Below are 13,772 nucleotides of genomic sequence, written 5' to 3'. Positions count from 1 at the left end.
GGGGGAGTGCACGGGACTATGGTGATGGCACACAGGTGCTTTGGTGATGGGAAGCCCACGGGGATTACAACTGAGATGGAAAAAGGCACTAAATGATATAAAAATGAACTATTATAATAAAAAAAGAGAAGAAATACTCTGAGCCCACTGGGTTGGTTAAACCAGGGGATTGATACAGGTTCAGAATCTGGAGCAGGAGGAATGGCTGTAGGAGTGGTTATTCCAGAGGGCAGGGAACAACAAGAAGAGATACACTTTGAGGCACAGTCAAGTATTTAATTTCAGGGGTTTTCAAACATTTAGGCAGAATGAAAAATGAAGATTAAGTGTCTCAGATTGCCTTTACTGTCTTGCCTCTTCTTCACAAAAATATATGCCAGAAAACAGCACAAAACATGTTTAGAGCTCTGAAAGAAAAATTATGATCCAAGAGTTTTATAAATATCATTTCAGTGATAAGGAACAGAATAATTTTCTTAGATATAAAAAGGATGAAAACATAAAATCACATATTCTTTATGAAATATTTTCCATGGGGAAAAATTTCTGTTGATGGGGAGTTGTTTCAAAATTAAGAATTCAAGAAGTGGGAAGAAGACAGAATGCTAACAATTATGATAGAAAATGAGTCAGAAATACAAGATATTTACCCAAAACCCTGAATACAGCTATGCAGCATTTCAAGAAAAAAATTGGGGGCATTGAGTGATGGGAGAGTAAAAGGAACAAATAGTTTCAAACTTCCATTTGGGCATTTTCAGGATCATTTTTGTTTTTTATTTTGAGATATTAAATTTAAAAATTAAAAAGAAGCTGTGACATGAAGTAAAAATGGGAAAAAGTAGTGTATTAGTTTCTTATGGTTACTCTAATACATTTTCACAAACTTTGCGGTTTAAAGCAATATAAATCCATTCTTTCACAGTCCTAAATATCAGAAGTCTACAGTCAATTACACTGGGTCAAGAAACAGAGATAACAGAACCACTCCCATTTTAGAGGGACTAGGGGAAATCCATCCCTCCAGATTCAGACAGCTGCCACCATAAATGGGGACACATAGGTCCCATCCCCACTGTCCGTGGTTGGTGTGTCCTCTCTGTGTGCTAACTTCCCCCTGCTTTCTTCTTATAAGGATATATTATGATTAGATTTGGGCCCCCCACAGATAAGCCAGAACAATATCTTCATTTCAAGATTCTTAAGCAAACCTTCCAATTTTTTTTTGCCATATTAGGTAAATACATAAAAAAAAAGATTTATTTATTTATGCATACAGAACTAGGGTATAGGCCAGAGGTGCAGGAGCAGTGAGGGGATTCACCAGAGACAGAGTGGGGAGTAGAACAGACAGATCAACGAGATACACTGCTGAGGGGAGCAGCAGGGACACAGGAAAGTTCTGCCACCCATGGGCATCACTTCCAGGGGCCCAGGATGGAACTCACACCGAAGCAGCTGCGGCTAGCTTCCAGTGCTTTAACCCATTGCACCACCAGGGAGGATCCAACGTACATAAATTGTGCTAGGATTTGGATAAATTTGAGGAGGGCATTTTTCAATCTACTACAGTTAACAACTAAATAGTCAAGAAAAACAATCAAACAAAAAAAAAGGATTAATTTTAAATTTAACACAAGGATTAAAGCAAGGGGGCAGAAATAACATGGAACACACTTTGTTACAATAAATATGAATGGCTTAAGCTTCATCCCGAAACCCAAATGTATACTGATTAGAAAGTACCCATCTCAAACGAAATGATTCCCAAAGCTTAAAAATAGAGTGATGGTCAAAGATGTATCTAGTAACTAAAAACTGAAAGAAAGCATTCATTACAATCAACTACAGTCAAATTAAATTAAAAGAAAATAGCATTGTATAGGATAAGGGAATAATTTATATAGCTGAAAGATGCAATATGTAATGGCAATGGAATATTAAGAAACCTACATGACAAGTATATGCAGATACTACATGCATATCTAAATACCTATCTTTATACATGTCTAAATACATATATAACTAAATGATCAAAATTTTAGAGAGAAAGTAAATAAGATAGAAAAAAATTAAACAATTTTTTTTTAAGATTTATTTATTTATTTTATTCGTACAGAACTGGGGTACAAGCCAGAGATGCGGAGGGTGAGAGGGTTCACCAGAGACAGAGTGGGAAGCAGAACAGGCAGATGGACGAGGTACACTGCTGAGGGGAGCAGCGGGCGGGACAGGAGAGATCTGCCGCGCCATGTGGTCGCCTCCGGGACAGGTGGGAATCGAACTCATGCGGAAGTGGCTTTAGTTTCTTAGTGCAGCACTTCAACCCGCTGCGCCACCAGGGAGGGCCCAAAATTAAACAATTTTTAATAACACACATTATCGCAAAATTCTAGGTAACATTTTAAGAAATTTTCATGTACTAAACAACCAAGAAAAGAAACTCTAGTTTCCAAAAAGTGGAACTCAAGCTATTCAGATCTTTTAAACAAGTAATGACAGCTGAAATTAGTATCATGGTTATTTTCTATTAACTACAATTTGGGAATTTAAACATTCTTGTAATTAACTTGAGTGAAGAAGGAAATCAAAGTACAATTATAGTCAATTCATAAATGTCAACAATGAAAATTTAAAATATCAACAGCATATGGGATGCCATTTGGAGAACAGATGGCAGATTTGGGACATATGTCTGAATTTTCACTACCCCACCCCTAAATTCTAACAAAAATGACCTAGGAAATATACAATCAAAGAAAATCTTGCAGAGGAATGAGACTTCAGAGCAGGAAACATAGGAAAAAATTATTTAGAAAAATGCTAGATTGGGTTCCATTAAAGAAGAATCCATTTTAAAAATTGATGCAACTCATTGTTTAGGACAATTTTAGATGTACAGAAACAATTGAACAGATAGGACAGAAACCTCCATGTTACCATCCTGTTCCCTATTTACTACCACCTTACATTACTATGGTCCATTTATTAAAATTGATGAATCAATATTGACACTTTATTATTGCTATGTTCTAAGTAAAGTTGCCAAAAGTTTTATTCTTTGTGTAACACTCCATGGGTTTTGTAAATGATGAGTAAGTTTTCTTTCATTACTTTTAAGATTCTCAATTTGACTTTGCCTTTCAAATTTTATGTTATAGTTAGGTATAGATTTTTTTAATGTTTTTCTTCTGATATTTATTGAATTTCTAGAATATATAGATTTACGTTATTCATCAAGTTGTTAGTTTTTTTTTTATTGAGTAGAATTTGAACTATTACACTTATCATTTGTGATAATTTAAATTCTATTTCAAACAGTTCTGCCCCCTTTCTTTCTTCTGTGGAATCCCAGATGGATATATTGGTACACTTGAGGCTGTCTTATGGGTCTCTGTGGCTTTATTTAGATTTCCTCACTCTTTTTTCTTTCTGTTCCTCTGGTTGAATAATTCAACCCAACTGGCTCATTTTCAAGAGTGCTGATTCTCTCTTCACCTTCCCTAAATTTGCTGGTGCGTCCCCATAGTGAAATTTTTTACTTTTGTTATGTATTTTAACTCCAGAATTTCTACTTAACTGTATTTTGTACTTTTTATGTTTGAATTGTTATTCTCTACTTGGTGACACCTAGTTTTCATATTTTCATCTAAAACTTTACATAAACTTCTTTCAAGTTTTTGCACATATTTAACATTGATGATTCAGAGTCTTTATCAAGTATTCCAATGTTGGTCATACTTAGAAGCAGTTTCTTTTGATTTTCTTTTTTCCAGTGTCATATTTTATTGTTTGTTTCTTGAATTTTGTTGTTGAAAAGTGACAGATAAACTTGTACCTCTCTCTGTGGTTTGTGGTTTTTGTATTGTAAGATGTGTGTTCTTTGTCCTGTGGGGGTCAGGAAACTCTCTGCTTATTAAGCTTAGTGATCAGTTAATAAATTGAATAGCAATTTTCTTAAGTGCCTGGAACTAATGTCTCCTAGTTATTGCAGCATGACTGTGTGAGTGTTAGGGTATAATTCTAACAGTCAGGTGACTGACATCTTTGTCTTCACTTTCTGCTTGCACAAAACCTCAGGTCAGCCAAAGGTGACAGTGTTGTCTTCTGTTTCTTCCTGAGTATGTACATAGTCCTAAGAATGCATTCAGTTTTCTAGAATTCTTAAGAACATGTCAGAGATTTTCAAAGCTCCTATGAACATTTCAGTACCCAGTTTATGTTTTCAATCTTCTATTAGTTTATTGTGTCCCCCAACTGTTATTAATAGTTCTGACATCTATGAAGTTAATCAATTGTCTATAATTGTTTTTGACTAATGTCCCTAGGGAGGAGGGTTTTTACTCTGAGTCAGTAAACTACAGACAGCCTTGCAAGTGGGGTCTTCCAGAGAGCCACCAGACATATTAAATTATGACACATTTCTGGGAATAAGGCTTTGCATGCTCTAACCTTCTTCTCTGTGTAGTGGTGCCAGATTCTGTTTTCACTGCATGCTACTACAGTGCTGGAAACTGGATGATGAAGCTAGTACAAGCTAAAACCCCACAAATAATATTTTTCTCACTGATATTTAGGCATTTTATTGACTAAATGCTCCCTGGATTATTGCAAGCCTTTGATTAATTTCCAGAGTGGTTAAAAATTGGATTCTGAAAATTCTGAACAGCTTTCTTATTGTTTTTATGGAGAAAAATAGCATCAGATTCTAATTCTGTCATTTTTGCTATGTCATCAAAATTTATTTTGTATTATTTTAATACTCATGGGAAATACTGTTAGAAGAATGTTACTGGCATAAATAATTCTGAATCAAAAAAGAAATTTAATTTAGTTATTAGAAAAAAAGCAGGTTTTGTTTTGAAAAATGTGCAGATAAGTGTGGTAACCAACCTCTAAGGTGTCCCCAGTGATTCTTGCCTCCTGGTTTTACTCTTTTATGACTCCCTTCTCTTGTATTAAATTAGGTGTGACATGTTTGAGTAAAAGAATAATGTGGCAGTAATGATATATGACTTTGGAGACTAATTCATATAATATATTTCTGTTTCTGCATTGGTCCCTGGAATGGCTCATCCTTGGGAAAGCCAGTTGCTGTCATATTAGAACATATGGAGATTACCTTCAGAGAGGTACTTATCCAAAATCAGCAGCAACTTGCCAGCTTCATGAGGAAATCACCTTGAAAGAGTATTCAGGCTCAGTCAAACCTCCCAATGAGGACCCTCCTTGATGGCACATGGGGTTAAGGCTTAGTACCCTGAATCTAGATGCAGCCATTTCAGAATAAGTTCAATCCCCAGCTAAGGAGGTGACTGACTTGGCACAGTAGACCCCTTCTGTCTTGACCGCTGCTCCCCTCAGCAGTGTACTTCATCAGTCTGCCTGTTCTGCTTCCCAATCTGTCTCTGGTGAATCCTCTCACCACCCCTGCACTTCTGGCCTGTATCCCAGTTCTGTATGCATAAATAATCTTTAAAAAAAAAAAAAACTCCCAATGACTCTAGTTCTACACAACACATGACTGAGCCTTCTGATAACCGTTCACTAGGTCTGCCAAGCCACACTGTTTCTGAACTCTTGACCAACAGAAACTATGAGGTAAGAGTTGTATGATAAATGATACAGCAAACAATTGAATATATTTACATACAAAGGAGCATAGGCCTTCAAAGAGAAGTTGAAATATGTTCTAAAGTATTATCCCTGAGAAAATACCAGCTCCAGACAGTAATGGCAGCTCTTTCACAGCTACCTAATGTTCAAGGTTCTGTTCAGAGCACAAAGAAGATTGCCATTTTAACTACTCTGTACTCATTTTCTGAGGATGGAATAACTCCATTACCAAGTTCTGAAAATGATAGAACAAATGAGAAACATAATCTCATTTATGAACATAGACGAAAAATTTCTAAAATTTTCTATTAAATGAAATCTAGGAGTAGGCATTTTTTTCCAGAAGTGCACTATAGGCCCAAGAAGCTACAATAATTTAGACCAGAATACTGGCATCAGAATAGAAATATGTTGGTGAAAAATACTTTTCAGAACCCGAAACAGGACATAACAACCCTAGTACCAGTTATAAAATTGTAAATTCTTTCCATTCTTAGTCAAAGTATCTTAACCTATATAATACATATTATATATCAGTACATGTAACCTATGTAATTATAATATTTATATGACATATATGTAATAATTTACACCAAATATATTTACACAGTATTTATATTTTCCACATTGGAACATATTTGACTTTCAAAGTATAAACATTCAGTCTAAAAAATAGAGTGCAGCAGTAATTCAAACATACCAAGTTTCTTGGTTTTATAATAGTTAGAAGTGGATAATATAGATTAAAAAGACAATTTAGAGAGAAAGAAATTAAAATATAAATAGATATTTTATAAAGTCCAACTCAGATGGTAATATGTGAAAAGCAAGTAAAAACTGCTAGAGTATTTTAACTACTAGAAGTTAAACCTTAAAGTTTAAACACCTATACCTATTTTCTAACAAAATATCTAAGTTCTTCAAGAAGAATGGTTCCTAGTGTTGGTTACTTTTGGGGAGGAGGGGAGATGGTTAAAAAAAAAAGTGACAAGTTCTGTGAGGATTATTACCCACAGTAATGATCCTGAATGTTAGTGTCTTCTCAATGAGCATAAATGTTAGTGTCTTCTTGTTGGAATCCAACCCACCAAGCAATATTGTTAGGTGGGGCTTTGGGGAGATAATTAAGTTAAGAGGATGAATCCATCCTGCTGGGATCAGTGTTTTTATGAAAGGGGCTCGAGAGAGCACGCTTGCCCTTTCTGCCAGGTGAGGAAGCAGGAGGTTAACCACCTGGAAGACAACGCTTACCTGACCTTGCTGGGCCCTGAACTCAGACTTCCAACCTCCAGAGGTGGGACAGGTCAGTGTTTGCTATTTGTAAGCCACTTGTTCGATGATATTTTGTTACAGCAACCAAATAGACTAAGGCAGAAATTGTCAAAATTATAATATCAATCCCAAAATTTTACTTACTGCTCCAAATTCAATGTTTATGTCTTATTATTGCTTATTTGATTTCTCTATGTATGTATTATTTTTGGCAAACCCCCCACATTTACAAATCTTATAAATTTTACTTGTCTTTTTAGCCAAGTGAGAGTGAGCAGTTTCTTGCATAGGAGTGCAGGGTTTATCTTATTTTCCTTATGAAGAATATTAGCTAATTTTGGTGCAGTTCACTCATCATTTGGAAGGTTCTACATACCTGTAAGTAGCGGACCACCCGGCAGACTACATCAGGTGCCAAGAAGTCTCCAGTGACTCGCCAAATGATATCTGTCAAGATGTTGACCAATCCTGTGAAAAAGTCTAACACAAAGGCACAAGTGGTTAATTCTGGTTTCTCAAATTTTCAGCTGTGTGTAACAGAAATGAATTCTTGAGGATGTTTTCTTCTGCTTTATCATGTGGCTGTTAATGAAATAAATTAAGGCAAGACTGGAGTCCCTTGGCTTTTACAGGGTTTGTAATACCTCAGATGTAGTCACTTAGTCACTTCAGGAACATTTTGGTAGTGATGGAAGGAGAATCAGACTAATCATAGGGTTGACTTTTGAATTATAGAAGAAATTTTAAAGGGATTTAGACCTATGTTTTTGTGAGTATTGACAGAAGTCAAAATGAAAGGGAAATACCTGACAAAAACCTCTCAAGAGTCCCTTTTTTACACCATTGGCCCTCTCATCACCTCTCTACTATGAATTTTAACTCCCTCTCTCCAGATTCCCTTCTTACTCCTTTCAACCTATGCCTTTGTAAAAAGTTTAGATGATGTGGCCTCCCTGGTGGTGCAATGGGTTAAAGCACAGCACTGAGAAGCTAAAGCCACTACAGCATGAGTTTGATCCCCACCCCACCCTGGAGGTGACCACATGGAGCAGCAGACCCCTCCTGAGCTTCCCACTGCTCCCCTCAGCAGTGTACTTCATCAGTCTGCCTGTTCTCCCCACTCTGTCTCTGGTGAATCCTCTCACCACCCCTGCACCTCTGGCCTATATGCATAAATAATAAATAAATCTTAGAAAAAGGAAAAAGTTTAGCCAATGAGCTATCGATTGAATTAACTTAGTTGATTAAGCTGAGGACCCAAGGCCAAGATCTGAGACCAAGATGAGAAATCTTGTGTTCATGTGATCATCTTTACTCATTTCTATAACACATTTCCTAAATTGTAAATAGAGCTCTGATGGAAATGCCAAAATAGACTGTTTATCTTGAAGCTCTCTCTACCCTCCATGACACTCCATGACTGATATCACATGTGACCCAGAAGCTTCTACAAAACAGAGCTATAGTAATACTTTACTGATTGATGGATAGGACTGGAACCTAAGAATATGTAAGTAAGAATTCATTGACTTAGGGTCACTTTCTTGGGATAGAAAAACACTCTTTCAAAGGCCAAAAGGCAATCACACTCATTGTTAGGATAGTTTTAGAAGCCTGGAGAGAGTGATGGTCATTACTGAGAATAGAAATGACTGAGTTGCCCTGGTAGGCACGAGGAAAGAATAAAATGTAGAAGGATGTAGGCATGCTTCAGTGGCTACATTATGTGATCAGAAGACCACTAGAGAATTATCTTCTATGGCAGCACTCAGCAGACATATTCCATCAAGGCTATCAAAAATCCACTGGTGAGTGCCCTCCCTCCTTTAACCGGCGCAGCCGGTTAAAGCACAGCACTAAGAAGAAGCTAAAGCCACTTCAGCATGAGTTCCATCCCCACCCGAGAGGTGATCCACATGGTGCAGCAGACCCCTCCTGACCTGCTCACTGCTCCCCTCAGCAGGGTACTTCATCAGTTGGCCTGTTCTGCTCCCCACTCTCTGTTTGGTGAATCCTCTCACCGCCCCTGCATGTCTGGCCTATATCCCAGTTCTGTGTGCACAAATAAATAAATCTTAAAAAAAAAAAAAAAAAGCTGCTGGTGAGAGCACCAGCATAATGATAAAGCTCAGTGGTCACTACTAGCCACCTGCAAGGGCAGATGGTAGAAGTAGACACAGAGTCAGAGCTTATGACACTATGGGAAATGCGTGCTGTCATCATTATCCCCCTATTGTTGATGGCTATTTGTGACTGGATCCTGGGGAGAGAGGAATATTTAAAATTTGGGGGGAATTTAGGCACAAGTATCTATGTTGACATGATACTGTGAGACCTGAAGTGTCATTATTAAGCAGTTATATCCTTGATAAAATTCTAAGTATTTAAAGTATGTAAAGATGTCTTAAAAACTATTGGCCCTCCCTGGTGGCACAGTGGGTTAAAGTACTGCCCTGAGAAGCTAACGCCACTTCTGCATGAGTTCGATTCCTGCCTGCCCCGGAGGCAGCCACATGGCATGGCAAACCTCTCCTGACCCGCCCGCTGCTCCTCTCAGCAGTGTACTTCTTGATCTGCCTGTTATGTTCCCCACTGTCTCTGGTGAAGCCTCTCACCGCCCCTGAGCCTCTGGCGTGTACCCCAGTTCTGTATGTACAAATAAATAAATCTTTTTTAAAAAAACTATCAGATAAGTTCAGCATTTTATTTTTATTTTTAAAAGATTTATTCACCCATGCATGCAGAACTAGGGCACAGGCCAGAGGTGCAGGGACAGTGAGAAGACCCACCAGAGACAGAGTGGGGAGCAGAACAGGCAGATTGACAAAATACACTGCAGAGGGGAGCAGTGGGCATGGCAGGAGAGGTCTGTCATGCCCTGTGGGTCACCTCAGGGGCCTGGGATTGAACTCACTGAAGCTACAGCTGCCATCAGTCAGTCATTTAGTGCCCTCTAACCTGTTGGCCACCAGGGAGGGCCCAAGTTCCACATTTTATAGATTACTACACTAAGTGAAGTCAGAATTTTCTCAAGATTTCATAGTAACTTAGAGGCTACATAGGCTTATAATGGAGGTTCTTAGAATCCCATGTCTGTGGTCTCCAGGCTATGCTCAGTGTGTATAAACAGAAACTAAATTTCCCCAGTGAATGGAGACTGTGGGGCAAAGGACATCCTGGTTTCTGGTGGCCAGTGTGGGGAGTCAGGAATGTTCCCATCTCCCCCAGCATGTTCTCTTGGGCTCTTCCCTTGAGGTTCCCAAGTGTAGGACTCCTGGAAGAAGCAAAATGGGCTGAAAAAATATCCCCACAGTACTCAGAAACTTGAGACCTCAAGGGACTGTGGTACTCTATAGAAAAAACAACTCCTGAGACAGAATCCCACCACAGACATAGAAGAGATCTTCCTCTCATATAGAAATCCAAACTGCCTTGATAAAGAAATTCAGTGCCTGTGGTCTTCACTATACTCCCTGTGATTTTTCTTCTTTTTTTGCTTCCTGCTCTTCTTCCTTTCCTCCTGCTCTTCCTTTCTAATACTTGTTTTATCTGTCTCCTTTACTAAACCCCGGACTAGTGAGCAGGTATGAGGCTGTCACCCAGGCACAGAGCGGGTTTTCTATGACTCAGTGAGATGGGAAAAGGAGGAGAGTCTTGGAGCTCTTGGTGGCTTTTTCAGGCTTTTTTTTTTTTAGATCATTTATGGTGAGCGATCAGATGTAGAGCAGGAAGCAGTCTTGGGGGCCAGGAGGCTGGCAGGCCTTTTAGGCACCCACAAATCTTTCCTCTTTTTGGGGTTCCAGCATTCTCTCCTGGTCTCCTCGCTGGTCTCTACTCTGGCCCACAGTCCTCTGCTGCCATGCTCTACTCTCTGGTGGCTGCCCTCTGTGACGCTGCCCTGTACAAGTCCAGCCTCTTGGCTCTGGTGCCACACTCACGCAGCTCACACCATGCTGTAGGCCCACACAAGACCACACGTGTCCACCATTGATGTTAATGGTGGAAGGGTGGAAAAAACCTGATCACTTCCATTTACCCTACTCTCATTCCAGCCACGGCTGCCCTTTTATCTCTTTTGGCCCTTCTAATTATAGAACCAACCTACCATTAGGAGTTACTTTTACTCCGTTAAGAACTATGGAGGCGGACCCTTCCTCGTGGCCGAGCTAGTTAAAGCACATCACTAAGCCGCTTCCTCATGAGTTCCATTCCAGCCTTCCCTGGAGGTGATCCACATGGCGCAGACCTCTCCTGACCCGCCCGCTGCTCCCCTCAGCAGTGTACTTCCATGACCTGCCTGTTCTGCTCCTCACTCTGTCTCTGGTGAAGCCTCTCACCACCCCTGCACCTCTGGGCTCTACCCCAGTTCTGTATGCACAAATAAATAACTGTTTAAACAAAACAAAACAAAAACTAGGGAGGCAAAACTTCCCTTTCTGGATCTTTGCTGATAAGACCAGCAAGTCTGAACCCTCCAGCTCAGTGTGAAAGCCCTCCACACCTGCCTCTCACCAACTGAGCACTTGGCATTTTTTTTATCGGCCATCACATTGATCACATCTTTGTGTCTTTAATATGTATTCCCTCTTTGTGGAGTGGCTCTCTGTCCATTTACCTGCCTATTGAGTTCTTATTTGTCTTTTGATTTATAGTGAACATATCCCCAGCATCTTTCCCTGACCATGAATGGGGTGTGGCCCACCACAGATGGTCTGTGACCTTTCCACTCTGTCTCTTCCTTTTGTTTCTTCATTGGTAACAATTAGAAGCATTGGTAAGCACACAGGAACTATAACAGAAGTGTTAAAAGGTGAAAAGAAATCTCATGGCAGTTTTGGGGAGTCAGAGAATGGTGAAGCGCAGGCTTCAGCAGGGTGGTGAGAATTGTGGGTTGCAACCTGAACAAACAGGACTTTCATGAAGCTTTTTCTAGCAGGAATAGTTTGGATGAAAGAGCAGAATGCACATTGGAGTTACTTGGATATTTAGCTTACGTATTCCTTAATTTAAAAATAATGGGAAATAAGCTAAACCTGTTTCTCTAAATTTAAGTAGCTATATGAGCAATTATAATGTATTCCAACAACATTTCTTCATTGCCCTGGAGTCCAGTCTTAAATAAGCCCATATCATGGAGTAGACTGACTGGAGTGGTGCAGTAGCATTTGTTATTTGCTATTAGGCAAGAGATGTTTTATCTGATCAGTAAAAAGCCTTTTAGCTACCGAAGTAATTGAGTACATTGCAAATAAGCTGTTCCTAAATGGTAATTAACAGGACCTTGGGAACAAAGGGTATACTTTAAAGACTTAATTGCCTCCATGTATAACTCTAGCTTTAAAAAAATCTGTTCACTGAGAAATTCTAGAAAACGGTAATACTTAGAAAAGCCAAAACAGGCTCATAGCAGTTTTACTCCTTTGGTGTTTCTTTATAACGTGAATATGAGTTCGTAGATGAAGAGCTGCTGGAGCAGGGAGCAGCCAAGAATGAGGTGACAACTGAGTAGAACTTGGAAGGACCAGTGAGGATACATCAGCTGAAAAGGTTGTCAAGGACATTGATTTTAGGTGCAAAAACAGCATGAACAAACTTATGGAGATGAGAAAAATGAGATAAGAGGGCACATGGCTTATGTCTGTGAAATATCAGCTAGTTGATGAAGTTTAAAATAGAAGCTGGAAGACTCAGGAAAAGGGACTAGAAAGATATGAATTTAGACTTTTTAGGGTCTCATGAGCTAACTAAAGGATCTTGCCTTTTCCCTATAAACTCAGGGAGATATAGAATGCTTATATATTTAAACATGTTTTTGGTTCATGCTATTCACAGCAACATGGAGGGAGCTGGAAGGATCATGCTCAGTGAAATAAGTCAGAAGGAAAAAGAAAAATATCGAATGGTTTCACGTATAGGAGGAATATAAGAGAAACAAATAAGACATCGGGAAAAATTTATTATTACAATACAAAACACAACACTACAAAACAAAAACAGACAATTATAAACCAGAATCATCCTGGAGGGGAGGGAGAGGGAGAAGGACTGGAAGGAGGGAGGAGTGTAGGGGACTGTGGTGATTGTGTGTGCAAATTGGGGGGGGGGAGTAAATATTGCTTTAAAATGAACAACAATGTAAATAGATACATAAATTAATGAATTTACTTAAAAAATAAACGTGTTTTAAATAAACCTGGAGATATTGTGAGGAGGATCAACTTGGTAGGTCCATTAATGGCATTACCATTCAGACTTGTTAGGAAACAGTGTAGAATTCAAAGAGGAGATAATTAGTACCCAGTTTATGTGAAAGAGGATTAAAGATATAGAGAAGGATGCAAATTTGAGATACAGTTTATAAGGTGGGCTAAGGAGATTATGGTGACTGAACACTACTACATGTTAAAGTGTGAGATAGAGAAAAGTCTAAAATGTCTTCTGGGCTCTGACTTGAATGTGTCTGGTAGCTTGTAGTAAAGACTTAGACTTCAACTAAGTCTCAGAATAAAGGAGGAAAACTTCACTATATTAGGGTTGTTTTCAGTTATTCTAAATAAAGCAAATAAGGACACTCATGTATGGAATTTTGCATGAACATAAATTTTCATTTCCCTATGATAAGTACCTGTAGTCAATAATGCCTCCATTTTGTAACAAAAAATATTTCCCTAGACTAACATTAGGAATAAATGGAATTAAACTCTACCCACGCTTTATTCTCCCTTTTCCCTACTTCTCTTTATGGTTGACTATTAGCTGGCTCCAACTACATTCCTGGGAAACTGGAAAAATTGATTGTGTTACATTCCTAAATAAAAGTCACTCTGTCTCTTTGAGGTTGACAGTGGTGTGACACTCAAACATCTGCTGGTTGCTGAGAAAAT

General features: G+C 38.8%; 1 protein-coding gene across 1 annotated transcript in view; it reads right to left on the bottom strand.

Annotated features, from left to right (window-relative positions):
- Nucleotides 1–13,772, bottom strand: part of NPSR1 (neuropeptide S receptor 1) — a 125,167-nt gene that overhangs the window by 26,408 nt on the left and 84,987 nt on the right. The window contains exon 3 of the mRNA XM_004676849.2: nt 7,265–7,368. Coding sequence (XP_004676906.1) covers nt 7,265–7,368 — 104 coding nt within the window. The remainder of the gene's footprint in view (nt 1–7,264; nt 7,369–13,772) is intronic.

This window comes from Condylura cristata, unplaced genomic scaffold (genome assembly GCF_000260355.1).
Source record: "Condylura cristata isolate star-nosed mole 26May11 unplaced genomic scaffold, ConCri1.0 scaffold00005, whole genome shotgun sequence".
Classification (NCBI taxonomy): Eukaryota; Metazoa; Chordata; class Mammalia; order Eulipotyphla; family Talpidae; genus Condylura; species Condylura cristata.
The sequence above is the reverse complement of the archived record's forward strand: the minus strand, read 5'-3'. Positions and strand labels throughout refer to the sequence as shown.